This window comes from Lissotriton vulgaris, chromosome 12, assembly GCF_964263255.1.
Source record: "Lissotriton vulgaris chromosome 12, aLisVul1.2, whole genome shotgun sequence".
Taxonomy (NCBI): Eukaryota; Metazoa; Chordata; class Amphibia; order Caudata; family Salamandridae; genus Lissotriton; species Lissotriton vulgaris.
Genome location: NC_141700.1, coordinates 316,795,137 through 316,821,865, shown reverse-complemented (window position 1 = coordinate 316,821,865; position 26,729 = coordinate 316,795,137). Strand labels below are relative to the sequence as shown.

General features: G+C 44.0%; 1 protein-coding gene across 1 annotated transcript in view; it reads left to right on the top strand.

The window, feature by feature from the left end:
* Positions 1 to 2,983: 2,983 nt before the first annotated feature.
* LOC147674021 (uncharacterized) overlaps positions 2,984 to 26,729 on the top strand; it is a 416,608-nt gene continuing 392,862 nt past the window's right edge. The window contains exon 1 of the mRNA XM_086945099.1: positions 2,984 to 4,148. Within this exon, the coding sequence (XP_086801225.1) occupies positions 3,684 to 4,148 (465 nt within the window). The 5' untranslated portion in view covers positions 2,984 to 3,683. The remainder of the gene's footprint in view (positions 4,149 to 26,729) is intronic.

Here is a 26,729-nt window from a genome sequence, read left to right as displayed (position 1 = left end):
GGTGCGCCTTCAGGCCTCCTGTCCCAGATTTATGGCATCAGCATGTGTTCCTCTTCTCTGCTAGTTGCGTTACCAGCCGACATTATGTGATTTTTTTTTTTTTGCTGTGTGCCTCGTGAATATGCCCCCATTTATTCATATCTTTCCTCCGGCTCCTTCTCTGCCCGTCCCCAAACGCATCTAGTCCAGTACCTGCTAGCTGCCTTTTTTGCAAACTTCCCGCTCTGGCAACAGAACCGGAGGTGAAGTCCCCCAACAACCACCCCTCCCACGGCGCCGCGGGCAGACTTAAGTTTGAATTACATCCTGCCTCAGCGGCGCCGCAGGGCGGGCATCAGAATACATTGTAGCAGCAGTGCAGGCACAGTCAGCCTGATAGAAGCCAGCTGCAAATTCAATCACTACAAGCCTGCAGAAGCAGTGTGTGCAGGCCACTGCCTTGATTGGAGCTATAGCTATGTCTCTTTTACCTCGTCTACCACCACCTTCACTTGCTCCCCCATACCTGCCCATCTTTCCCTTCTACCCGCTGCCTTTACCCTCCTTGCCATCTCCATTGCTGTGGTTCATTCGCTCTCCTCTCTCCCCTCAAACCCCCAGACTCCCCCTCCAGCCTTCGTCCTCTCACTCCTCTTACCTGCTGCTCCCCGTAGCTTTCCCCTTCTCTCTCTCGTCCCACGTTTGCCCATCTCTCTCCCTCGCCTTCCCTCCTCTCGTCCATCCATTCTACCTCTCTGTAGTCTCTCCATCTCTACCTCGCTCTTTCACCCACCGTCTGTCTCCCTGTCCGTGTTAATTCCCTCACAGCCCCTCTCCCTCCATCTCCGTCCCCCCCCACCCCCTGGCCCCCACACACACACACCCCGGCACATGCTCCCTGTGACTGGGAGGCTCCGCTTAGAGAGTTAATTCAGCCTAGGGGGTGGGGGAGCCGCTCGCGATCGCCTGCCTCTGTGCACCACTGGACGGCATGGCATGAATGAGAGAGCAGAGCCTGCTGCTGCTTCCTTCCTTAGACCGAGGAGCCCCCCCTGAGGACCGCATTCCACAACACCGAGTGACCTGTAATTTTACGAGGAGGCAGGGGCCCTGGCAGTTTCAATCAGAGTGTAACAATACTGTGAATTTAGTGAACATCGGAGATCAAAGGGAAGACCCGGCCCTGACAATGAAGTGCCGGTGCTTAGCACCGGAAAGCTCCGGCACAAATTAAGCCCTGGATTCAGGTGACTCAGCTATGCAACTATGACAACTGTTTTATACGAATTACTACGTATTTACCTATAACCGGGGTCAGATTGGTAAGGCGGCACACGGACAATGGCCAAGGGGCCAGTATCTGAGTTCCAGCTGTGGGCCTCTTTTTTGGGCAGGCTGGGGCCCGCTTCGGGCGTCTCTGGGTTGTTTGGATGCTGCCAGCGGCCCAGTTGGTGCCTGAATGGCCTTTCTGGAGGCAGATGGGCGTCCAAAGCTCCCTTTTCTTAACCGGCAGAGCTGTCAATCGCTTTCTCTCGCTGGGTCAGCCCATTAATGTATACATATTGAGCGGGGGCAGGGGGCCTGAGCAGAATTAGCCTCACTTGTTTTCAGGTGTGTTCAGTGCTTTAAATGGGCCGGTACTCTCCGGTACGGAATACCGGAACTTTTTTATTTTGAGGTGGAAAGTATCGGCATTTCTCAAGAGAAATACAATACTTTTATTTGTAGAGTACCAGCATATCTCAGAAACAAGCAGGTACTCTGGTACAGAGTACCTGCACTTTTATTTTTCCATTTCCAGCACTGGGTGTGTTTCACCAGTGTGAACTAGTCTGTGCATTTTTTTTTATACAAGTAAAGTTATGAAAACATACCTCTCGCAGAGACACCCCCCTCCCCCCTTCTTTTTATAAAACTTTGCCGAAGCAGTGTTTAGCGGAAAGGCGATATGCAAATGTGGGCCACATTTTTTAGCATGCCGGGACCGAGTTTTTTTATCACAATCCAACTCTGCCTATAACCTTGGGTTCTTGAGGACCGAGCTACTCACTCCAATGCACTTTAACTCATCTTCATGGGTAGTATGGACTATTATAAATGCAATTTACAATATAGGAACCTACTCTTCGTTTCTGTAAAGCATTCTTACATCCTTTGGAATAATGTCTGCTTTATATCAAAAAAAGGAAAATAAAATTAGCCAAAATTAAAAGCATTCCGACCGTCAAAAACAAATTTGTGTATTTATTTAAGAGTTAATCAGAATTGTATGTACTACACTGTGCGGGTGAAGGCAAGTGTACGGGGAGTGCCCTTGGAGCGCTGAGGCATCGGGCCAGCTTTCATGAAGTGTCATAAATAGAGCAATAAAGTGAAGGCAGTTTTATTTATGACACTGAAATAAAATTCTGCGTGCCGCTGGATGAAGATCAAAATGGCATTCCCTTTCGTTAAAAGCCCCTTTAAGTGCATTCGAATTAAACTGTTCGGCACTCGCAGAACTCGGATCATTTTACACCCATTAGGGGTTTAATTTGGATGAGTCCGTCCAATGAGCTCCCTGGGTCCCAAAACTGGACTGTTGACATGGAACACTTAAAAGACACCGACACAAATTGGGTTGTGCTGCCTGGCATCCATGATAGGCGTACTGGAGCGCTTGGTAATTACCTGAACAAACCGTTCAGCTCGCTGACTTCATTTGAATATGAAAGGAGAAGGGCAGAGCGTAAAAAACCTGGAGTCTGTCAGTGTGACTCTTCCAGTGGGTCTCAGAGATATATGAGGGGGCGGAAGTGAACTCGGTCTCTCGGGAAGCTTTGCGCTTGGCATCCGCAGTGAAAAGGTTTATTAGCCCAGCCGCGACTGCCAGCACATTGTCAGCGGAGTGCAAATGCGCAGCTGAGAGGTGCTGGCACCTGACTGACCTCGCTGGAGGGCGGACTGCAGAGCAGACCCCACCCCGCGCAGCTCCGTGTGCTCCGGCACAAACAGCAGTTGTTCCACTGAAGGACACAGGTTCCTCCACGCGAGATGCGTGCAGGGCGCCGGCTTCTGGCCTCGGTGTTAAGGCGATGTTTTCCTGGGGCTCCTGGCAACCCTTTGCAGATTGCTGTGTGTCAGTAAAGGGCACATCTCCACGGGCGTGTGGGAGGCTCGGCTTCTGATAGAGATCAGCAGCTTACTTCCAAGAAGCGCTGTATTTTTTACGCTGAGCTGTTTCCAGGTATCTGGTCATTAAAACGCCAGTGGGTTGTAGCAACGGTGATTTATTTAGTTTTTCTGCAGAATGCAAGCCAGGTGGGCAGTGCATGTTCAAATTAAATGCGGCTTGTTGTCAAGTGTGGGTCAGCCAGTCAATAGAATGCTTGGTGAAGGGAGAGAAAGGCAGCAGTTGTCCCCTGACTGGACGAGTTAGCCATTTGGGAGTTACTATATGAAGACTGAAGTGCTGAAGGTGCTCCCAGCGGCTCCAAGTTAACTGGTTGGAAGCTATACCCGAGGAAGGAGAACTTGTTGCACCATTTTAGGCACAAAAGAAATTGATGGATGCAGATGCTCTTCGTGGCAAGACCTGACACTAAAAAACTAGCTGATGATTGGATCTTGTGCAGGAGAATTTACTTTTTGGATACAGGGATCCTCACCTTGGCTCTGTTTCACGGTGTACACCTTTTGTAGTATTACTTCTATCGCTGGAGAAGATGGAAGACCAGGGCACCTCACTCCCTGAGACGGAGAGTCAACAGGTCAACCTGCTTTTCGACACAGCTTTCAACACACTACTGGCCGTGACTCTCTATGTGGTAGTGAAGATCAGCGTTGATCGGCTGCGACAGTGGAGGGCCAAAATGACCCTGTTGATTGTGGGTGCGGGCCCTGTGGGGTTGACCGCTGCATTGGTTGCTGTACGATCACACAAGGTGCTGAAGCTGACAGTGATGGACTCTCGCGCCCGAGCAGCACTTCTATGCAGGCCGCAGCAGATCGCCCTAGACCCTCGCAGCGTTCAGTTCCTCCTCCCTCTTGGAGTTGATTTTGATAACATTGAAGGCTGTTGGCACAATGATCATTTTTACACAAAGATTGGGGTCTTCCAGGAGCATTTGCTTAGCATTTTGGAAAAGAAGAAGCAAATTATGGATATACACATTCTGCTAGGCACTAAAGTAAGTGTACTAATAATAATACGTTCTACTGTTATGCATCATGGAAAAGAGAGTATGATAAGTCGTTTTTGCCCCTGTTTTCAATAATTGAAATTCTTGATCACTCCCGTAGATAAATGTTAAACAACACCAGTATCAGGGCGCTCTAATGGGGACTGAAACCCAATACATTAGTGTTAATAAATTGATTTGTTCCTCAAACTTTGGAAAACATGGCAGGGAGAGTTCAATACGATCCGCTTGGCTGAACATCTACTGCAGAACTCAGAAAGTTTAATTGATGAAGACAGGTGGTAAAACAGTTTGTCAGGTTGAAGTACTGAATAAGGGCCTTATTATGAGTCTGGCGGTGCAGGACCGCCCACTTCCGCACTGCCAAACCCATGTTTGAACCGCCTGCCAGATATGGACTTTTCTCCTGTCTGGTGGGCAGTTCTTTGGTGTCCCCCGCTGATGTCTATGAAATAGGCACCGAAATGGGAACGTCAAAATCAGAACGTGCACGGCATGGACTGCTGCAGTCATTGCCGTGCAGGTACTGGGGTCCATGCACACAGAGGAGCACAACATGTGCCCCCCAGTATGCACCCCATGGCGCAGAGGCACAAGGGGGCCCTGTAGGGCCCCATTTGTTTCCTCACCGCAACACTTTTCATGTCAATCACACATCCATGAAAAGTGTGGTGGTAAGGAAACTCGTAATATGCTTGGCGGGGCATCTGTGGCCCCGACAAGCATATTGCGGCTTCAAGACTGCTGCACCACTGCCAGGGATCTCAGTTCCCTGGCGGTTGCTGTGGTCCCAGAAAGGCCCGACCTCTCTTTTCATAATAGGGCAGTTGAGATTCCGCCACCTTCGCGCCTCAGCAAGTCTGGCGGTTCGTGAACCTCCAGACTCGTAATAAGCCCCTTAATGGGAGTAGCGTCGAAGCTGGATGCTCTCCTTTCCGCTTGGTGGAAACAATATTATTGGTGAGCTTTATGATTGTTTTCTAAGTTGATCAGAGTCTGTTTCTAACTCAGTTGAACAACTGAATATCTCCTGGAATCCTTCCTAAAGCCAGAGCCTTTATGAGATCACATTGTTTAAATAAAGTTCTACTGATATTTTATCCAGTAATGGATGTCACTGGACATTTGATATTAAAAAGAATTGCGCTATTGCTATGTCGCTTGTGACAATAGCCATAACTTAGCCCTGATGAAGTCTCTTTACACAGATGAAACACATTGTCTGGGCTGATATGTTGCTTGCTTTGAGTTAAAGAAGATTGAAGAACAAATATTGATTAGATTTTTTACAGCCAATGGTCCTTGAGTTTATTGGATAAACTGAATTTGCATAATGACGTCTCCATAGAATCATGGACAGATGAAATTTCAATGAATTGAATTGTAATAAAATGATCAAGGACTACTTAAAATGTGAGTGCTTCCCACTGTTATTTGTTTGTACCAGCCAATTGGCTGAGGTATGCCCAGATGTGGGTATCATATTCAATCCCCTATCATGGCAAACTAAGTCTTGAGTCGTTTGTGTTCTAGTTCAGGCAGATTGCGAAATGGCAATTCGGACTGGTCTATTCCTTTTGGAGTAGGGTTGAGACTGATTTGCATATGCCTGGATAGAAACTGTGGTGGCATGGTAGGCAAAATAACAATGGGTTGGAATGCTACCCGTGGCAATTGCCAGTGGTTAGACATATTGCAAGCATACCTCCCATCAACTTTAGTCTGTTTCAAGCATTAATATTACAGCAGATTCTGTGGCATATTTTTTTTTTTGTTTCCATCATGAATTCTAACTTCAGTCCATTTTGTTCAGTACATATGATACATGAGATCCTGCCTCCCAGAGCAGGCATTTAGCCTATGGGTGTCATTTATGGGTCATTTGCGACCCCTGGCTTGCTCCTTGTGACCCGAGCCCTGCTTTTGCGACCCATGGCCTCAGAGAGGGCAAAATCAGTGCAAGAAGACATGTGTGGCTTTGCCCCCCTTGTTTTCGGCTCAGTTTTAATTATGCTAACAGTGAATAATTACATAATATATACTGTTAGTGTAATAAAAACAGCAGCATCGGGTAATAAAAAAGGTTTTTAAATGTATGTTTTGTGCATGTTTGCAGGTGAGAGTGTTTTTGTGTGAGAGAGAAAGTGTTTATGTATGCGTGTGTGTGAGCATGCATGTGTGAGTGAAAGTGAGTGATAAGAGTGGCAATATTGAGATTAAATGTCAATAAGTGAGTATAAGTGAGTGAGAATGATGAAGTGAGAGGGAGTGCAAGTTATTTGAGTGAGTAGGTGTGATCTAATACGCGTGAGGATGAGCGACAATGTGTGAGTGAGTGTATGCTTGAGCACCGGAGAGTGAGAATGAATGAGTGCAAGGGTGTGAGAATGATTGAATAATAATGAGTGAATGTGAATGAGTGTGAGTTAGTGAATGTAAACTGGCAGGAGTGAACATATGGTGTTATGAATGCAAGTCTGCTTTTGGCCCTGACAAAATACTGGTGTTGACATACCGGAGACAATGATTAACAGACGGGGATCTGGCATATTAGAGAAAATACTAGATATATGGGACATCCATGTCAAAATGCTGGAGCCTGCACTTTGGAGGTGATTCTTGGCAATAAGGATTACATCAATGGCTCAAAGGAGGGGGACAAACAAACATGACAAAATGCAGGCTCTACCATACTAGAGGTAGTTTTTGACCTAAGGGTCACCCACATTGCATGTATAACATTAATTGCACAATTCTGTGACTGGCATATTTCATGTAATTGTTGGCATAAAGGGCACCCATGACATATGGGGGGACCCATGGCAACATGCTGCACCTGACACAATGGAGTTTATTTTATGCATATGGGTGCACTCATAGCACAATTAAAAAAAAGGGAGTCAACTTCTATGGAACAGCAGGTTTGTTTGGCTATATAAGTCCATGAAAGGTCTTATATATTTATTGAGTGCCCTTTCATAGTTCCTGACTTTATAACAGATTAAAGTGAAGAGCGTGCTTTAAAATGCAATATTTCACCCATTTCAATATTATCTTGTGTGGCGAACCCCTTCCCCCAACCAATTCAAAAGTGCTCTTGTTCATTTGCATTATTCAGCACAGTTTAGGGCAAGTAGTGTATAATTCACAATCACTCCTAAAGATTATGACTGCACCCTAATATATGTGTATCTATAAGAGACATTTGTGTTGTATTTTATATTAATGACACAGGTATAATGAAGCTTTAGTGATGTAAAATATTGTGATATCCTTTGGGTTAAGACCAAGTGGCATCACTCCTTGGAAGATTTAGGGTCAAAGGTCATATGATGTCACTTCCTTTCATGCCAATAAGGACAAAGGGTGAGTGATGTCACTTTCTCTACTCCTGGCATTTTGATGAATCAATGTCCATGCATAAGCCTCCGATGAAGAACTATGCATATAGCATACATCTAACATTTTTGGTATACCTGCATATTAATAACATCTCAACAACATTTATTTATTGATTTACTTATGGGGTAATTTTATGTAGTGCTTACAAAACCCATGAGCATCAGAACACTTTACATCGCTGTGAACAAATACAGAACAGCAACACAATCAATAGTATTGGCAATAAGAGAAATAAACATATTTCTCCTCATTATGCCTCTCTGTGGTAGGCGTACCAAATTTAGGCTATTCCTGCTTTAACTACTTCGGCGCTTATGACAAGCTCATCTCGTCATGAGGCACAGTGGAGCTTTGCTCATGAGAGCTCACCTCGTCATAACTGCCCTGAAAACGCCCATGGGTGGATAATTCCCCTCCTGTGTGGGGCGTTCCATTGAGTGGGCGAAGTCGTGACGAGCTCAGTTCGTCACAAGCCCCTCGGCGCCGTGCCCGGCCACCCTCCCCATGCCGCGGGGGAATTATCCCCACGGCGAAGGGGTTAAAAACCTTAATTAATCTGGAGTTGCGTTAAATCTACAGGTGGTTGCATGTGAATGCCCATGCACCACCCATAGAATACCTACCACTAAGAAATGTGATGGTGCACAAGCTGCTACGTTATGTTAGATTTCTTTACAAAGGCACGAAAAGCCACACAAACCAGCACTTAGGTGCCTTTGTAAATCCTAAATAAGCTCTTGTGTTTCCCTGCATCTCCTTGCCTCACACAAGGAGAATGCAAAGTCTTATTAAATTTGGGTCCATTGCAAACAAATCTGGTGGTCAAAAGAAGGGGCAAAAGGGGAGCAAAAACCTAGTTACATACCACACAGCACGGGTGCAAAAACCCAATGGATATGCTCAATAGACTGGAAAAGCGCCCTTTACGAAATAGTCGGATTTCCATCAACTGCCATGAGAGGCCAGTGTCATCACTTGGATATCCTCAGGCTGCAATTTCTTTGGCTATAAATGTTCCAATATAAAAATAAATAAAATAACCTATTTTGAATACAGGCATAAATATTGCTATATTAAGACCTATGTATATGAAGACATACATTTAATGAATCTCACATTGAAAACAAATACATAAATATCGGCTATGAGAAGAACTACTGGTTTGCAGATGTGTTTTTCTGCTGAAAGTGTTTGAAATAGGAATACTTACAACCCAAATAGAGTATATCCTTATAGCTTGTTTGATGATGCCCCCTCTTGATTACTGACTTTATTATTCATCACAGGGCGGGGTCTCATATACCTGAGTGGTTGCCAGGTGAGGTGAGGCTTGTACCTCATACAAGACAGGTGAGTGTATCTGGCACATTAGAAATTTCCAACCAATGGTAGTATGGCTTATGCGTTAGGGCAAGGATGTGAAACTGGTGCAATATTTCAGAACATGCATGTATTTATGTCGCTATCTCTTACAGGTGTGAAGACCACCCTGCTTGTATTGAGGTATTATGTACAAGGTTGTAATTATTTTATGCACATTTGCACAAATTTTAAAAAAATGCAGTAGCCATTAAAAAACTTAGGTCCTGAAGAAAGCCTGGGCAAGTGGCCCACCAGGCTGAAACTAGTGGACCATCTTTGTTAAGTGGACTATTTGTTAAATGCCGCTTTTTGCACCGTTTAAGAGGATTGGAAGAGATATTGTAATAAAAAGTATTTTTTCCTAATTCCAAATCCTTTCTAATTCTCACTCACTTGCACTGCACTAATCCTTTCCATCACCCAACCAAATAGATATCCTATTTGTAGTACCTCAAAATAAGTGACTAAACTGGTCATTCTTTTCACCTTCCCTCTGTACTTCCTCTTCTTGTGATTACAGTGATCCATGCGAAATCTGAACCACATCGTTCCCCTCTGTGATCAAGAGGTGTTGTGGTAGGAAGGAAGGCTATCCAATTGATGACATTGGGCTCTCTTGGCAGTTGATGAAAATCCAACTATTTCGTAAAGGTCGCTTTTCCTGTCTATTGAGCAAATCTGTTGGGTTTTTGCACTCGTGTTGTGTGGTATGTAATTAGGTTTTAGCTACCCTTTTGCCCCTTCTTTTGACCACCAGATTTGTTTGCAATGGATATAATTTGAATTGGGGATTGAATCTGTGAGTTGGTCGGTAAACTGGTTCTAGGACCCTCTTCCCTTTGTGGATTCGTTTGTTATATTATTAAATTTGGGCCCAGGGTTTTTGAAAACACATAAAACTGTACGTAATATACTAGAAGTATTAAAACAAAACAAAACATATAATGCCACATTTTAGAAACTCTTACATGACAATATCATAGTAAACAAATATGTACAGAGGTATTAGTAGTACTATTACAAAATAAAAAATGTCGCATTTCAGAATTTCTCATATGTTAGTATACTAGCACAAAACTATGTAGCATGTACAGGTGATCTGTTAATGCAGTTAGTATCACTAATTGAGGGTTCAGTAGCACTTCAGGGGCCAAGTGCCTAGGAAATAGATCAAGGATTAAGGAAAAATAATTGTAATTGTTCTTTTGAATGTAGAAAGGCAGGCAATCATATACGTATTAGATGGAATTGAGTTCAAGACTCTAGGAGCACTATCGGAGAATGGCTGGCTGACAGTGCATTTTATTGTTGAATAGTTGGGTTTCAAGGAGGAGTGTGTTAACTACATTGTAGCCATGACCCTACAACCAACAATTTGTCAGATTCTTGGCCAAGTAATGTGGTGAGTCAGAATTTTAAAGTGTGTGCACTAGGCAAGCTAGTTTGTAGGCAGATATGTTATCTGTTTGAAGCCAATTTATGAATTGTATTACCAGGGTGGCATGGTCAAAGTGGCCGCTCCCAGAGTTCAAACATGCTACAGCACAGCTTTGCCTTCCAAGCCAATGCACTATTCAAAGTGTAATGAGTATGCCATGGCCATCTGTTATGCATGGCAAACCTTTTTCCCGCACACTGCCTAGATGCCCTTGGTCATTCGTGCGCTATATAAATATAAAACCAAATCAAAAATCAAATTTGTATCGCAGGTGACAGATAGATCTTGAACTATCAACAAACATCCCATTGTCCAGAATATGTAAAACATAATCAATCTTTTGCAAGATGGCAGTTTTGGTGTCTTCACCAGTTGTGAAGCATGCCTGAAGATGGTCAAGAAGACTGTTATCATTTATTAACTGTTTCACTTGGCTGCTCACAACGATTTACAACAGTTTTGCATGAATTAGTAAACCAAAGACTTGGTAAAAGTTATTACAGTCACATGGATCTGTAGAAAGTTTTTTCAAGGGAAGAGACATCCAGCTTATTTTGAAGCACTCCGAAACACATCTCCAGTGAGGGAGAGGTTTTTTTTTTTTTTTTTAATTTCTTTTTTTTTTATCCTCATATACCAATTTGGGTGCTCTAGACGGAGATCCTCTCCCCTCCCCCTGGCATTACGATGTTACGACCACAAAATTTGACGCCAGAGAGAGCCGGAAAAAGGTACTCCCTTCTAGTATTTACTGTTTGCTTTATCCACCTCAGCCTCTGTAGCTTGGCGACCCTCGGGTTGGTTGAGGACTAAGCACCAACAGTACCCAGGTGAAATCATCGGAATACACTCATCTGTTCCGCCATGCCACCAGGGGCTCCCAGATCTTAGACTCAGAGGAAACATCGCATGCTATATCAGACTCACTGACATAGATAATATACCTTAAGCAACCAGAGAAAGTGGGAGCATCTTCAGATTTCCATGCTTTACATATTTCTCGCCTAGCCAATAACATCACGTAGAAAATAAATTTAGTCTGCTGATTTGCAAGCTGGTAACCCGTCCCCAGACCAAACAGAATCATTGCCGGAGAGACCACAATCTGTGTTCCTAGTACATCCATCAAAAAACCCTCAATTTGTTTCCAGAACAAGTTAAGGCTAGGACATTCTACGAACATATGCATGTCATCTGCCTCTAACAAATTACACCTTGGGCAGCTATATTGTAGGTTTGTGATCCTTGTCAGTCTTTTTGGGGAGAAATACACCCTGTACAGTGTAAACAGATGGTTTCGTTTAAGTGGAGCAGATTTTACTATTCCGTTCACCAGACTAAAAGAGTCCCCCCACAGGTCTACCAGTTTGTTGCTATCCAGCCCCAGACCATTTCCCCAGAGATTTTGAAGTTCCAGATCCGTAACTCCCTCTTTTTCCATCAAAGTCTCATACCAAAAAGCGAGTTCTTTATCCCAACGCCCCTTTCTATTTACAAAATCAAATTTCGGGTTAGGTGCACAATCCCATATTTCCGTAGACCACCAGCTTGACAGCTGGTAGTATTTAAATCTTGTAAGGGTTCCTCCCGTCAATCTAGAGAAGGAGTCCCACCCCAATAACTGCTGATCGTTTTGTAGATCTTTCCACTGCATTAACCCTGCTAATTTAAGAGGGGTTGACAATTGGTCTCTAAGGCATTCCGGGGTCCCTGGAGAGTCCCATATTGGGGCCTGAGAGGCGTAGTATGGAATTTGTAATTTTCTCCTGAAGAAAACCCAATTCTTCAGAGCCGTAAGTAGAACCTTTAGCCTAACCTTTTTGTAAAATCTGGGGTCTCCAAACTTAAATAAAAAGTATTCGTGGCCTTGGGGGATACTATGCAGTATTGCTTGAAACAAACGACCCAAAAAAGACGTATCTGCCTTACCTGCCATAACTCTAAAATTTTTAAAATGGAAGGAATGGGCATAATGCAAGATGTCAGGTAGCGCAAGACCTCCCATTTTTGATTGTCTTCTTAACTTTTTAGCAGAGATTCTGGGCATTTTGGAATTCCAAATGAATGAACCTATTTTTCCTTGTAGTTTTCCCACCGCCTTTGTGTCGAAGGATAAGGGTATTGAATTAAACAAGAAAGTTACCTTTGGTAGTATAATCATCTTTATAAGATTAACCCTCCCGAAGATGTTTAATGGGAGCCCGGACCAACGCTGTAATTTACCACAGACTTCCTTATATACCTTGTCAAGATTAACTATCGATATCTGAGTAATGTCCTGGACTAACTGAATCCCAAGGTACCTCATCCTTGTTTTTGTTTCAGGCAGCGCTGCCTCCTGGTTCCATTGCATGATTTCCGTTTTATCCTTATTGATTCTATAACCAGAGGTCTTTCCAAAGGCTTCTGCATGTTCAAAAAGTCTAGGTATTGCTACCTCAGGATTAGAAGTGAACATTAAGAGGTCATCTGCATATAGGGCAAATTTTAGATCCAGATCGTTTATTGAAAAGGGTTTTATTAAATGATCTGCCCTTAGTTTGTTCACTAATGGCTCGATATATAAATTAAACAATAGGGGGGAAAGGGGGCATCCCTGCCTAGTGCCCCTTGATATTTGGACCCAATCTGAAAGCGTCCCATTTACAAAAATCCTTGCCTTTGGGTTCAGGTACAATGCTTTTATAGAGGCGATGAAGTTAGTAGGTAAGCCGAATGCGGACAGAACATCCCAAAGATAATCCCAGTTTACCTGATCGAATGCCTTTGCGGCATCTATCGCAACGATAGTCAACGGAAGTTTCTTATCAATAGCATAGTCTATTGCTGTGATAACCTGAAAAGTCAGCTCGTTAATCTGTCTACCCGGCATGAAACCCCTCTGATCCTCATGTATAATAGTTTTAATCACTTTGGCCAGCCTTGCCGCCAATACTCCTGCAAAAATTTTGTAATCACTGTTCAGCAGGGAGATCGGCCTATATGATTCAATAGTCAGGGGGTCCTTATTTGGCTTCAAGATTAAAGCAACTGAGGCCTCCAACCAGGTCTTTGGGATTGGTTCACCAGCCAAATATATTTTATTAAACAAGGAAGTGAGAACAGGGACGATTATCTCCGCACCAGTTTGATATACCTCCACAGGGAGTCCATCCGGGCCCGCAGCTTTCCCTTTTGCCATCTTCTTCATCTGATTAAGAACTTCCCCCTCTTTTATCTCAGATTTTACAAAGTCAAAGTCATTCTCATGACACTGCGGAAGTCTGACCCCCTCCAACCATCCATCAGCAACCAGATTGGATTTATCCTTGGTTTCAGAATATAAGGTCTGCATGTATCTTCTTGCCTCTTCCGATATTTCTTCATTAGCAAAGGAGACATCACCAGAACTTTGCATTTTAAGGCCATTGATTTGGTTTCTTGCTCTATCAGACCTAGCCTTCCATGCAAGAAGGCGGCCACATTTTTCCCCATATGAGAAGTTGCTAAGTTTACTTGAATCCCATTTCTCTTTAATGATCTTATCGAGATTCGCCTGATATTTCGATTTCAAATTTTCTAATTCCTGTTGTACGATGTGTATATTAGCATGTTGTTCGAGTGAGGCCTTCTGTAATTGTTGCTCCTTTTGCTTAATCTCCTGTAATGAGTTCCTCTCTGTTTCCTTCCTATTCTTACTTCTCTTGATCATTGTGGTTGTGAAAAAACCCCTTAAGTAGGTCTTGAAGGCTTCCCACACTATTTGTTCTGAAGCAGTTGCCTTGTTAAACACAAAGTATTCCTCCATTTGTCTCCTCAGGTCTCCCCTTATTTCCTCCTGTTGTAATAATGATCTGTCTAATGTCCACCTTCTGACCTGCCCTCCCTGTGGAATCTTTATAGATAGGGTTACTAGTGAGTGGTCCGATAATATTGCTGGAACATAAGAAGTGGTTGTGACTTTGGATAAGAGTTCTTGATCAATTAAGAAAAAATCTATACGTGAATGATGTTTATGTCTGTGGCTATAGAATGAGTAATCTCTGCTTTTCTGGTTTTTGATTCTCCATACGTCTATGAGACTAAAGTCTTTCATGATGGTTTTAAGCTCTCTCTTCGATTTAGGTAGAGAAGAAGAAATGGCCTTAGAGGTACGGTCAAGTTTTGAATCAAAAACTAAATTGAAATCTCCTCCTAAAATAATAGGTGTATCTTGCTCCACCAAACTGGTTTTTAAGCTGATTAATGCATCTGGACAGTCCTGGTTTGGACCATAGTAGACCCCACAAGTCAGCCTTATGTTGTTTATAGTTATGAAGGCAGTCAACCATCTTCCTGTGTCATCCGTATCGTACTTTTGCACCCTTACCCCACTATTCACTCTAACAATAATTGCTACACCCCTTATTTTGCTGCTTTGGTTAGAGCAGAGGAGATCTTGTATCCATCTTTGGTTTTTGAAGGCAATTTTACATTCTTTCTGGTCTAGATGTGTTTCTTCTAGCATAATAATATGAGCATCTGATTTACTCAGAAACTCACAGATTCTTTTCAGCTTTTTGTCCTCTCTAAGCCCGTTCACATTCCAGCTTATGAACTTTAAGTTATCCCCCGCCATTAATCATATGTTCGTCACTATCATCATTATTTGATTTAACTATAATTTCTAAAGCTATTTTAGATACCATTGATATACGAGGAAAATTTTCTTTTTTTTTTTTTTATTTCAAGTCGTTTTTATTGAAATAGGAAAACAAAAGGAAAAGACAGTACAATAATTCTTCCAGTATACAAAATGTTCGGTTCATCTATCGATAATCACATACAGAGAATAAACTTAATATAAAAAATAAATCAACTCTTGCTTGCATTATTATAAAACACATACAGACATAACTCTCAGTGCGTAGGAGTGGCATTATAGGCTCTAGTGGATGACAACAAACGTACTCACAGGTGACATAGGCCGTTGTAATAGAGTCGCATGTATTGCATCAAGGCGGATCGTAGTGAAATGAGGATGCATCTAGCGATTTCCACAGCTTTCTATTGGATGGTTTCCATGAGGCTGCTTGTAACGCTGGATTATTAGCACCTCTAAGAAATGTTAACCACTCCTGCCAAATTTTAAAGTTTACCTCTTTCGCGTTCTTCCATTTGCATAGAACTACTTTGCACGCCAGTGTCATCATTAAGTCCAAAAGCAGGCGGTCTTGGTCATTTGATAACTGTGGGTCAAGCGCCCCTAGGATTACATATACAAATTCCTGTATAGGCCGTATCTTGAATACATGTTGAATGCAATCAAATATTTTCCCCCAATATATACGTAGAGAAGGACAACTGAAAAGCATGTGCGCAAGGTCGCCTGAGCCCGACTGGCAGTTCCAGCAGGTAGGCGAATCTCTTAATTTACATTTGAAGAGCTTATCTGGAGTCCAAAATGCCCTGTTTATTAGCATGTACTTTGTTTGGAATAGAATATTCCAATATTTATACTTTTTGACCCTTCCCCCCCCTCCCTTCCCTTGAGGAACCCCCCCTCTTGAACCTTGGCGATCTTATCGCCGTTGAGAGCCATGTCCCTGGCCTAGTCCCTGCCTCATCTTAGTGCGTTTATATAATCTGTGTCAGTGCCTCTGTCTCCACTTCATATCTGTGTGTTTTTTTTTTTTTTTCAGTGCGAAAGAAAAAGAAAATAGTGATGAAATAAAGTTTTTTTTTTTTTTTTTTTTTTTTTTTTTTTTTGAGTTTTCTTCTTTTGTTCTATGTATATTTTTTTTTTTTTTAGTTTCACTCGCTGACCCTTCTACAAGTTTTCTTTCTCTTTATGTTATTATTTCACAATGTGTTTTTTACATATGTTACACATATATTACATATATTTAACTACGGGCCTCTCTTTGCGCTTGCTGAACTTCTTGATGGTCCTTCATTGCTTCTAGAAAGCGGTCTACTTCCTGTGGGGAGATGAAGTTATATGTCTTGTTGTTCCAAACAACTCGTAATGATGCTGGGAATTTCATCATGACTTGAGCACCGAAACTTCTTATTTCCTGCATACGTGATCCTAACTCCCACTGTCGCTGAGCTGTTACCTTGCCTACATCTGAGCGGATTAAATATTTTACTGAGTCGATCTGCAATGATGTATCTGCGAGCGCCCTGCTCAGAATCAGCTCCTTCACCGAGAATGTTAGGAAGTTTACTAAGATTTTCCTTGGTGCATTCCGACCCGAATGTTGCCGAAATGGATCTCTATGCGCTCTTTGGATTTCCTTTTCCAATTCGATGTCTGGTCTATCCTTCAATACACCCTCTCGCAGTAGTTTGCATACTAGGGTCTTCACATCCCCATTCTCTATTCCCTCCGGAACCTTTAGAAACTTCAGATTGTTTCTCCTGGAATGGATCTCTAGTCGCTCCAAATCTAGTTGCAGAGACCTGTTCTGCTCTTTCAATTCCGTTATAGCCTTAGAGTGCGCCTCGTACCCTTTTGTGAGAGTAGCGACCTCTCCCTCTAGAGCTTCCGTTCTAGCGCCTATTTCGTCCATTTTATTCTCCAAACTTGTGCATTTTCGAGCGATCTCACTCTGGTTAGCTTCCGATGTTGCAAATTTAGGGAGCAAGCTTGCCAGGAGATCTTCCCTCAAAGTAGACAAGAGGCTCTCTAGGCTTTGATTTTCCTTCTGCGGTTCGTTTGATGTTGAAGCTGATGCTGACATGGGCACAGATGTCGATATAGGTACAGATATAGAAGGAGATATAGCTATGGGTGTTATCTCATGCTCGGGTTCTTCATCCAGAGTCTCCCCTAGGTCTCCCAAGTCCGTCTCAGGGTCTAACATCAGAGGGGCATATTTGTTCTGAAGCGCGACATTTGATTGTGAAGGGGCCCCCAATGTATTGGCTGGGGAGGCCAAAGGGGTCTGTCCTGTACCTGCATCAAAACTTGCTTGTACTGCTTGTACTGCTTGCTTTGTTTCCCCACCACTTCCTTTTGTACTGGATCCAGTGTTTAGTGTAGGGCTGGAGACTGTCTTCTCCATTATCTTGAAGTAAGATACCAAAGAAGGAGGGGGTTTAGTTGACTTGGCAATAATACTGCCTTTCTTCAGCTTTCTGCAATCCCCTAGTTTACTTTTTTCTCTTTTCTTCTGTTTTGGGGTTAAAGGGGTTAATGTGGCTGGGCAGCCTGGACCCTTGCTTCCAGTGAGTAGCAGCTCTTTATCGTGTAAGGAGCGCAGGAGGTATCTATTTCTAGCTGCTGGGGGGACAGCAACCCCTGGAGTCTGCTTCGATATTAAGCCTGCCCCTCCGTTTTTTTTGCTCTCCTGGTCCTTCTGTTCCTGACTTCCCAGCAATATACACACCCTCTCCTCGACACTCGCTGTGAATTTAGTTGATGCTGTGCCAATGTCCATTCCTTCGGGGCTCCTATACTCTGCTGGAGAGTGAGGGAGAGGTTGATGATGTTGGAACAATGAGGCACAAGATCAGAGCACATCCCTTTAATTTAGTTGGACGCTAACTGTTTAGATGTATGCAAAAAGTCTTCGAAAAAATAAAAACTGGAGATGACCTTGTCATGGGACAAGGAAAACAGGATACAATGGAAGGTATTATCTGTGCTTTATGACTTCGGTGTCAAAAATATTATCTAAGGGTCAGATGTATTAAGATGCTGGTCTCAAAAAGTGGGTGGTCACAGAAAGTGGTGCAGATTGCAACGCTTGTTTTGCTGACTCTTGCTTGGTGTAAATTTGCAGTTTGAAGCCGGTTGTGTAACATGCCTACAACTAGTACGCAGTGATTAACAATGTGTTTTAAGTTCTATTGTGAGAGACTCTACACATGTCAATACAATCTTATTTTGATAATATCCCAGCTTTCTAATTTTACCTTGTTTATTTTTAGCTCTATTATCAACTATTTAACATGATTTTAACTTTGATGACTGAACTGTTCAATTTATATGCTGGCTTTGTTTAGGTTTTAGCTAAAAAGCCAAGGAACATATTATAATTTAATGGTCGTTTTCAACTGCTTTAACATCTTTATTCACAACAAAATATTTGTAAGAATAAGCAAAATACAAATTCTACAAAATGAAATAAAACAATAGTGAAAAATGACAAAATAAAAACACTTAAACAGCATTTTATAATTCCAATATGTTGTTCAGCTATTTTAATGGCGTCATTCGGAGCTGGTTAATGTGACACGGATTCCATTCCCGAGAGGGACTACATGCTCAGATGATAGTAGGTCACGTAACATAATCTCATTGAGTCAACAACTACCTCATTGCTCACTTCTCTGGTCTGACTGAAAAGAACACATAGCGAGGACTCTTGAGGACTGATTTAAGAAAACAGCTGCACACAGTGACAAGAGATAAGGACCAATTAAGGATTTGAAAGGCAGGGGTCAACACGATTGTGCTGTTCTTTCAGTATGGATTCAGAGTATGCTCTTAACAGAGTGTACCACGCACATCTACTGGAACCGGTTGGGCGGTGAGGCATATGAACATTAAACTATATTTGCCTTAGTGATCACATCCAGGTGTGTTTCACCCGAGAATTAATTGCCAAGAAAATCTCTGGAGACAAAGGAAGTGAACATGTTTTTAACAAAAATAGAGGAATGAGGGTCAAGTGGGAAAAAATCGATCTGTTGTTCTTTACGCAAAACATAGGGGCATATTATCAAGGGATTTATCTTTGCTTTTTTGGCTTTAAAAGCCAAGAAAGCGGAGATAAAATTATCTCCCTATCAGCAACAGGGTGCTAACACGGAAATTCACATTTTAGCATCCTTTTTCTCTACGCTTCCCCTTGCATCTCTAATGAGATGAAAAGGGGGCGTTCCAGAGAAAAATAATAGGAGAAATGTTGTTAAGCGACATTTCTCCTATTATCAAGGATATCGCGTACCCAGTTAGTAATAAAAAAAAGCAGCGCTAACCGCGGTTAGCGCTGCTTTTTTTACACCTAGTATTTTCCTGACTTAGCCATGATATCCTATGGAAGGGGGATATCATGGCTAAGTTTGTGAGCCCTTATCATCAAGCTAACGCCAAACTTCGAGAGATTATCGTTGGTTTTCCAGCGATAATCTCTCATTTGGCAGTTAGCGCGAGGATTTTTCTCACTTCTGAGATAAGCGTTGCTAATAGCACGCTATCTCAGTGATGAAAATCCACGCTACTCGGCTATAATTATCCTAGCGCTAAGTGCGCTTAGCGATAATTATCGCTGGGGCTTGATAATATGGCCCCTAGTTCTGGAGAACTCGGAACCCGAAATGGCCTATTTGGCACAAAACCCTTCTCCAACCGTATTGAGGGATTTTATTCATTTATGTGAGACAATATCTGTGGGGAGCAACGAGAAAATGACTGTACTGCGTAATAAGTATAAAGGATATGCTGATGAAGACACTGTACAGCTGTGAATAAAGAGGTAAAAAAATGTGAGACAATATCTGAGAGCATGACGGTCAATAGGTCAAAATAAGAGGTTTCTGTACATTTTTGGTTTAAAGCCACATTCACTGCTGCCCATAAACATTTAAAGCTTGCATTAAAACCGACCCCACAATGTACCATGGTTGTTCGTCGAGCAAGAGGGGAATATAAGAACGTTGTGGAGGCTAGGAAAAAGGAAATAAGAGCAAAAGCCTTGGAAGACTTAACAGCGACTGCCTCCTTAAGGGACTGCTCGAAATTCTGGGACGTATTCAATCCCGCTTTTTTTTCAGATTTTGACACCCCCAAGGTTGAAGCCCTGATTCCCGAAGTTAATTGGGTAACCCACTTTTCGGGAGATTTCTCATCCTAATCAGTAAGGTCGACTCCACACTGTTGACCTACCCGTGCCTGCTGTGTCTGACGCAGCTCAGGTCCCTTAGCTAGGGCCTACTGAACTGGGTGAGGTTGTCTAGGCGATATATTGCTCAGCCCCTGGGAAAGCCCCTATAGCCAATGAGGTGCTGTTTTAATGTCGGTAGTAGAAGGTCACATACCTAAATCATGGGCTCTGCAGCCTTAGTTCCTATTTTCAAAAAAGGAGACAAATCAGACCTGGCCTGTTATAGATCAATATCTCTGATTGATGCTACTGTAAAAAGCATGGGGAGGGATATAATGGCTCACCTAGAAACATGGGCAAATGATAACACGATCCTAACCCTCATTCAGGTTGGGCTTAGACCGTGCATAGGCACTATAGAGCAATTATTAAACCTGCACCATATTACCAGCAAATATGTATCAGCAAAAGGGTGTGGCATTAATATGGCTTTTATAGATCTTTTAAGTGCACACAATTTGGTCAATACGGTCAAACGTTGGAAATTAATGCAGAAAATGGCGGTCAAACCTGATCTTCTTACTTTAGTAAAATGTCTACACTATGACCTGAAAGTAGCAGTATGCTACAGACCACAGGTGGAATTAACTCCATAAATATCGCCCCTAAGATGAGTAAGACAAAGCTGCATCCTAGCCCCTTTTCAGTTCTTACTATATGTGAATAACATAACTGAACACCTAGCAGAGGCTGCCTTGGAAGTTCCCAAGATAGATGGGCACTCTCTCCCCTTAATTCTTTATGCAGATAATGCAGTAGTAATTGTGTGCATGCCAAATGACCACCAGAAGCTTATAAAATACTTTATGGAGTATATGGAAGCCCTGGACTTAAAAGTTAATCAGGCAAAATCATATACAATGACATGCAGGCCTTTTCACACAGGAACATAGTGCATGAGAATGTGGGCGATAGAAATGGGATTTCTGGTTGGCTAGGGCTTGCACCTAAGCCAGACAGAAATCACCACTCTAGTCAGGGCAAGGGAGTTACACGCTGAAGATAACCCCTGCTTACCCCCTTGGTAGCTTGGCATGAGCAGTCAGGCTTATCCCAGAGGCGATGTGTAAAGCGTTTGTGCAACATACACACTGCAGCAACACACTAGGTACACTACAAAAGAGACTCCACACAAGGTTATATAAAAAAAAGCCTTTGTATTACCCAAAACACATTAGAATCATAATCACACAATATACATTGTGCCAACTTGCAATAGGCAATATTCACAGGCAATTATTTACAGGACAGGGCCAATCTGGCCACTGTCAGAATCTTTAGAAAGCACTAGTAGCACATATAAACCACAACCAGTGACTACTGGTAAAATACTGTACTTGGCATTAGTATTAACAACATAACCACATTATGTCTGCATCACATTAGGCCTAAACACATTATGTGTAAGCCCCATAAACATATTACACAATAGGCAAAGAACACATTGTGCATAAGTCACAACCACAAACACATTATACATAAATCATGGTGCATAAATCACATTAGTAATGCACCACAGTACCCTAACACGGTGTAATCATCCTCTTTGCGCTCTCACCAGACCACAAAATGACCAAACATGACCCTACGCCAAATGGCCTTTCTTGGGGCCCAAATGCCCTCTCTCCGAAATGTCAGGGCACTAACTGGGGCCTTCCACTAGCCCGTTGCCTGCCAAGGCAGGAAAAGCGATGTGCGTAGCGCACTAGGGCAGGGGGGATGTAACTTAACACTTCCTCATCAAGAGAATTACTGTCCCTGTGTTGCAGCTGCCCGCGCTCTCGCGGTGCAGCTGAGACAATTAGACCTGGCACCACTGTGCTTCTCAGGTCCCACTCAGGGAACCAGAATTGCACCCAAAAACAAACCAGCTATGGCACTACTAGTGCGTTGTGAGATCCCCTCACCGGGGCTCTTCTGATGCCAGTACCAGGCACCAACAATGCTTGATGGAAGTCCCACTCCCAGGGGCTTTATCACAAACTTGCCCACATGTTGCAGCTGCCCGCTGTTAGACCTGGCACCTTGGCATGGGTCTCCCTTTCACTTTTTGCTGTTGCCTCGTGTTTTTGCTGGTTATAGATGCTTGGGCACTGTAGCACTGCTGTCCAGTGCCACATTGCAAGTGCTCCCTATGGTAAATTGATGTATGAATTAGTGACTCCATGTTTGGCTGGTTTGGTTTACTTGTCAGACCCTAGTACAGTGCACTGAGTGTGCCCAGGGCTTGTAAACCAAATGCTGCTGGTGGGTTTGCAGCACTGATTGTTCCACACACAGAAGCAGCCTGTAAAAGTGTGTCTCTGGTCTGCCATTGCAGAGCCTGTGTGCAGTCTGATACTGCCATGCTGACTGGGCAAGTGCACCCACCTGCCAGTCCCTAAACCTTCCCTTTTCTTCATATCAGATGTCCCTATGGTAGGCCCAAGGGCAGGGTGCATTGTAGGTAAAATGTAGGACAAGCCCTGATGTGTGCGGCATGTCCTAACAGTGAATTACAGCCATTTTTGTTTATCACAATTGCACAGCTCACTGTTCCCCATAGACTAGAATGGGCAGTTTGATTATTACATCTTATAATCCTAACTGACTCAGGGAACCAGGTAGAAATTCGAGTTTAGTGTGCCTGAACTCAGAATGATAAAATACATATTTTAGTGAAGTTGGTTTTAACATTCTGTGAATGAAAAATACTACTTTTAGAAAGTAGGTATTTTCTTGTCTAACTATCCAAGCCTGCCTCTGCTAGGTTGTGTATTCCTTGTTTGTAGTTTGAGTGACAGGGGCTGGGGGATTCGCGGACACGGGGCGAGTCAGCACAGGGCTGTATAGTGAGATCTACATGCGGATGGGTGGGAGGAGTTGCACCTGGGACCTGAATAGGGCTGTGCCTTCCCTCCACAATGCTGGCTCCACCTCCTGTGGTGCGTCTGATGTCCCTGCCCTGCACTGTGAAAGGAAAGAAGGAGTCATGTAAACAGAGTGCTCCAGGGCTGACCAGAACTGGTTTGGACTAGGCAAAGGCTTCTCTGCCTCCAGAGTACAAAGAGAAACTGTGTATAAAAAGGGGGACCCAGACCCCAGAACTTTAGATCACTTTTGGGAAACAAGAAGAAACCTTTGCTGAGGATAGGAACCAGAGAGACTGAGGAGAGACTATCCCTAAGCTGAAGTGCTGCTTGGGGGATTGGCCTGCAGTGGTTGCCAGACTGCCAAAGAAAGGAGAGAGGAACCTTTTGTGTACTTTCATCAAGTTGTGAAGTATCTCCAAGAGCTTGAGATAGAACTTGCCTCCTGCTGAAGTCTCAGGGACAACAGTCTTCACCCACCAGCTCCCCAAGAGTTCTTTGGAAGTGCCTGCAATTATGTTGGGCTTTCTGAGGAACTGCGTGTCGCAAGGAGCTGGAAGCGCGACTCACGGCGAAGAAGTGTGCCGCTGCCACAACCGATGTCCTCGCTTCACCGGAGAAGAGAACCAACGTCGCATCAGACGCCGCCGCATCAACTGAGAAGCGCATCGCCACCGCTGCAGCTGCCGCATCATCGCTGAAGCACCTCGCATCACCAAAGAAGAGGATTGACGACACACCAGACGTCGCCGCATCACTGGGAAGTGTGTTGCAGGGCCTGTCGGTGCTCTTAAGAATTGTTGAGTCGCCACACGGCCATCGGGCGTTCACGCATTGTATCGCATCAAAAAGAAGACGCCATCTTTGTATCTTTGCACCGGATCTTCATCGCATCACGGCGCTGCTAGTCTCATTGCCACGGAAGCGCAGTAAGACACCGACGTATCAACTTCCCTCACAGAGAAGAACCAACGCATCCCCTACACATCAGTAGGGACCCGACGCATCAACATTCTTGCGTGTAAGAAAGCGACGCATCACCTTCCCTGCAACACTTTCATTGTATAGCGTTACGCATCCTAAGATACATTGAACTTAAAGTGTCGCGTTTTACATCTTAAGAGAACTAAGCTAATTCTACCATTTTTAGAGTAAAGTATTGTGGATTTTTGTTGTTTGTGGCCTTGTATTAAGTCTATATAAAAATACTTATTTTTTATACTACAACTTGTGTGGTGTCCATCTGTAGTGTTGTCACTGGGTCACACATGCTTTACACACTGCCTCTGAGATAAACCTGTCTGCTCGTGCCAAGCTACCAAGGGGGTGAGAGTGTACCCCCTTACCCTGACTAGATCAAGGGTCCCTATTTGTCAAAGGTACCTACCTCTGCCAATTAGAGAGCCCTAAATCTAACATTGGTGGTCAGCGGTGAGGATTTGGACTTGCATTTGTGACTCAGTGATTGGTGAACACTACTAGTGAGTGCAGACCAAAACGCAACCACATACTTTTGGTAAAAAAAAATTCCTGGGATTTTCTATTTTTGCAAAGATTTGCCAAGTTTAACCACCATTCATAAAGCAGCATCCATAGCATCAGTTGATTATGATTGGGAAGAGGAGAGACTAGAATGATACAACGTAAAACAGCTTAAGCATTTCACCTTAAGCTCACCAAGAAGGATGAGTACCAAAAGGCGCTGAGGGCCTGGGTTGAAGCAAGGAATACCCCTGAGGAAGGGGCTGAGAATGCAGATGAGCAGCTGGAGGGGCATTGGGCCCAGAGGGGAGGAGAGTAACCTCCCCAGCAGGTAGCAGTGTCTCTGCCAAAGGCCTGTCCCCAGACGAGCTGGCGGGCAGGAAAGAAAACAGGATGCACAAATTGTAGCTTGCCAAGCCCAAGTTAAGTGGGCAGTTAGAGTTTGTGTTGCAAACTAGGAAATTGGCCCTAGATAAAAAGAGGATGCAGTTTGAGCATGAGAAAAGTTTGAGGGAGATGGAATTGAAAGAAAGAAGCTTAGAAAGGACTCCCCTGGTGGCAGCACACCGTCAATGCCTGTGGAAGCTAGAGTGTATATTCCTAAAGATGTGGTGAAAGAGTTTTATAAGAATGATGACATTGGGCAGTGGTTTAAGCCCTATGAGGTAGCCATGTCTTCCCACGGGGTCCCTGAGAAGTATTGGGGAGCGGCGTTGGGGGGGCGGTTCCTTAGTGAGGGGCAGGTTACACTGTTAGACCTGCCCTCTGAAGTCCATAATTCTTATAGCCACATGAAAGATGCATTGATTTCCAGGTATGACTTGACTCCTGAATTGTATAGACAGAGGTTTAGAAATTGCAAGAAGGTGGAATCGGGTACATGGGAAAAATATGTGACTTTCTTTTGCAGAGCATTGGATGGTTGGGTGAAAGATTCAAAGTTAATGATTTTGAGGAGCTCTTTGGATTAATTGCATGGGAGCACTTGTCAAGTAATTGTTTTTCAGAGCTACACCAGCATCTGATTGATAGCAGGCTAACTACCCCTAAGAAGCTTGCTGAGGAAGCGGACTGCTGGTTGAGCACCCGGGTCCACAAGGGTCCACAAGGGTCACGTGGGAGACTCAGCCAAGAGTGGGCAGGGCCCCCAGCAGAAGAGCGGGGGGGCAAGGGTAAACAGAGGGAGTTCCAAAGAGGGCGCCAAAGTAATTCCCAAGGGAACAAAGGGAAAGGTTCCCAGCCTCCCCCTGAGAAGAAGCCCGGGGCCCAAACAGGTAACCCTGTTCACAGGGGACCCCTAAGGTGTTACAAGTGTGGTGAAGTGGGTCATAACTCGAGTGATCCCCGGTGCTCACAGTTTGAAAAGACAGCACCTACTGATGCTCCACCCCGGCAGATGAGGATTGTAGTCCTGAGGGAGGAGAGAGGTGTCCAAAGTGGGGGGGGGGGGTCCCGCAGAGATGTCCTTTGTCTTTTTAGGAGACTGTGAGGTGGTCTCCAGGACCTAACTGCCTGATAACACTAAGAAGTACAGGCAGAGGGTGGACAACAATGGTCATAGAGTGGAGGCTCTAAGAGACACAGGAAACAGTGTTACAGCTATCAAGTGTCACCTGGTGTCTCAAGAGCAGGTAGTCCTCAATGCATTTTACCCAGTTGTTGCCGCTGACAATGCAGAGAGCCACTGCAAGGCGGCTCGGGTTCCTTTTGAGTGGGGGGTTATCTCTGGTACTCTTCAGGTAGCTGTGAGGCCCGCCATGACTTCTGACTGTTAGGGAATGATTTGGAGAGCTCACCTTGGGCGAAAGTGGAGCGAAGTGCTCATTTGGAGATGTTGGGTCCGCCTGACTGGGCCTGTGTAATCACACTGTCCATGGCAGCCAGTAAGGGTGCTCAAGAGGACCTGGAGCCTCGGAGGGAGGCACAGGTACCTACCTTAAAGAGAAGAGGCAGGGTTCATGGGGAACCGCCCCCTGAAGTTCCCATGGTCCAGGAGGAGGCAGACCCTGAGGGGGATGCCCTGGAGCCATTCAGGGGAACAGGGAGCTGAACTGGGGGACCTGCCTGAGCTGACGCATTGGCAGCAAGAAGGAGGGCCCTCCAGGGAAGAGTTCTGTGAGGAGCAGAACAATTGCCCTTCTCTTGTGGGTTTGCAGCAGCAGGCTGCAAACCAGGCAGCAGG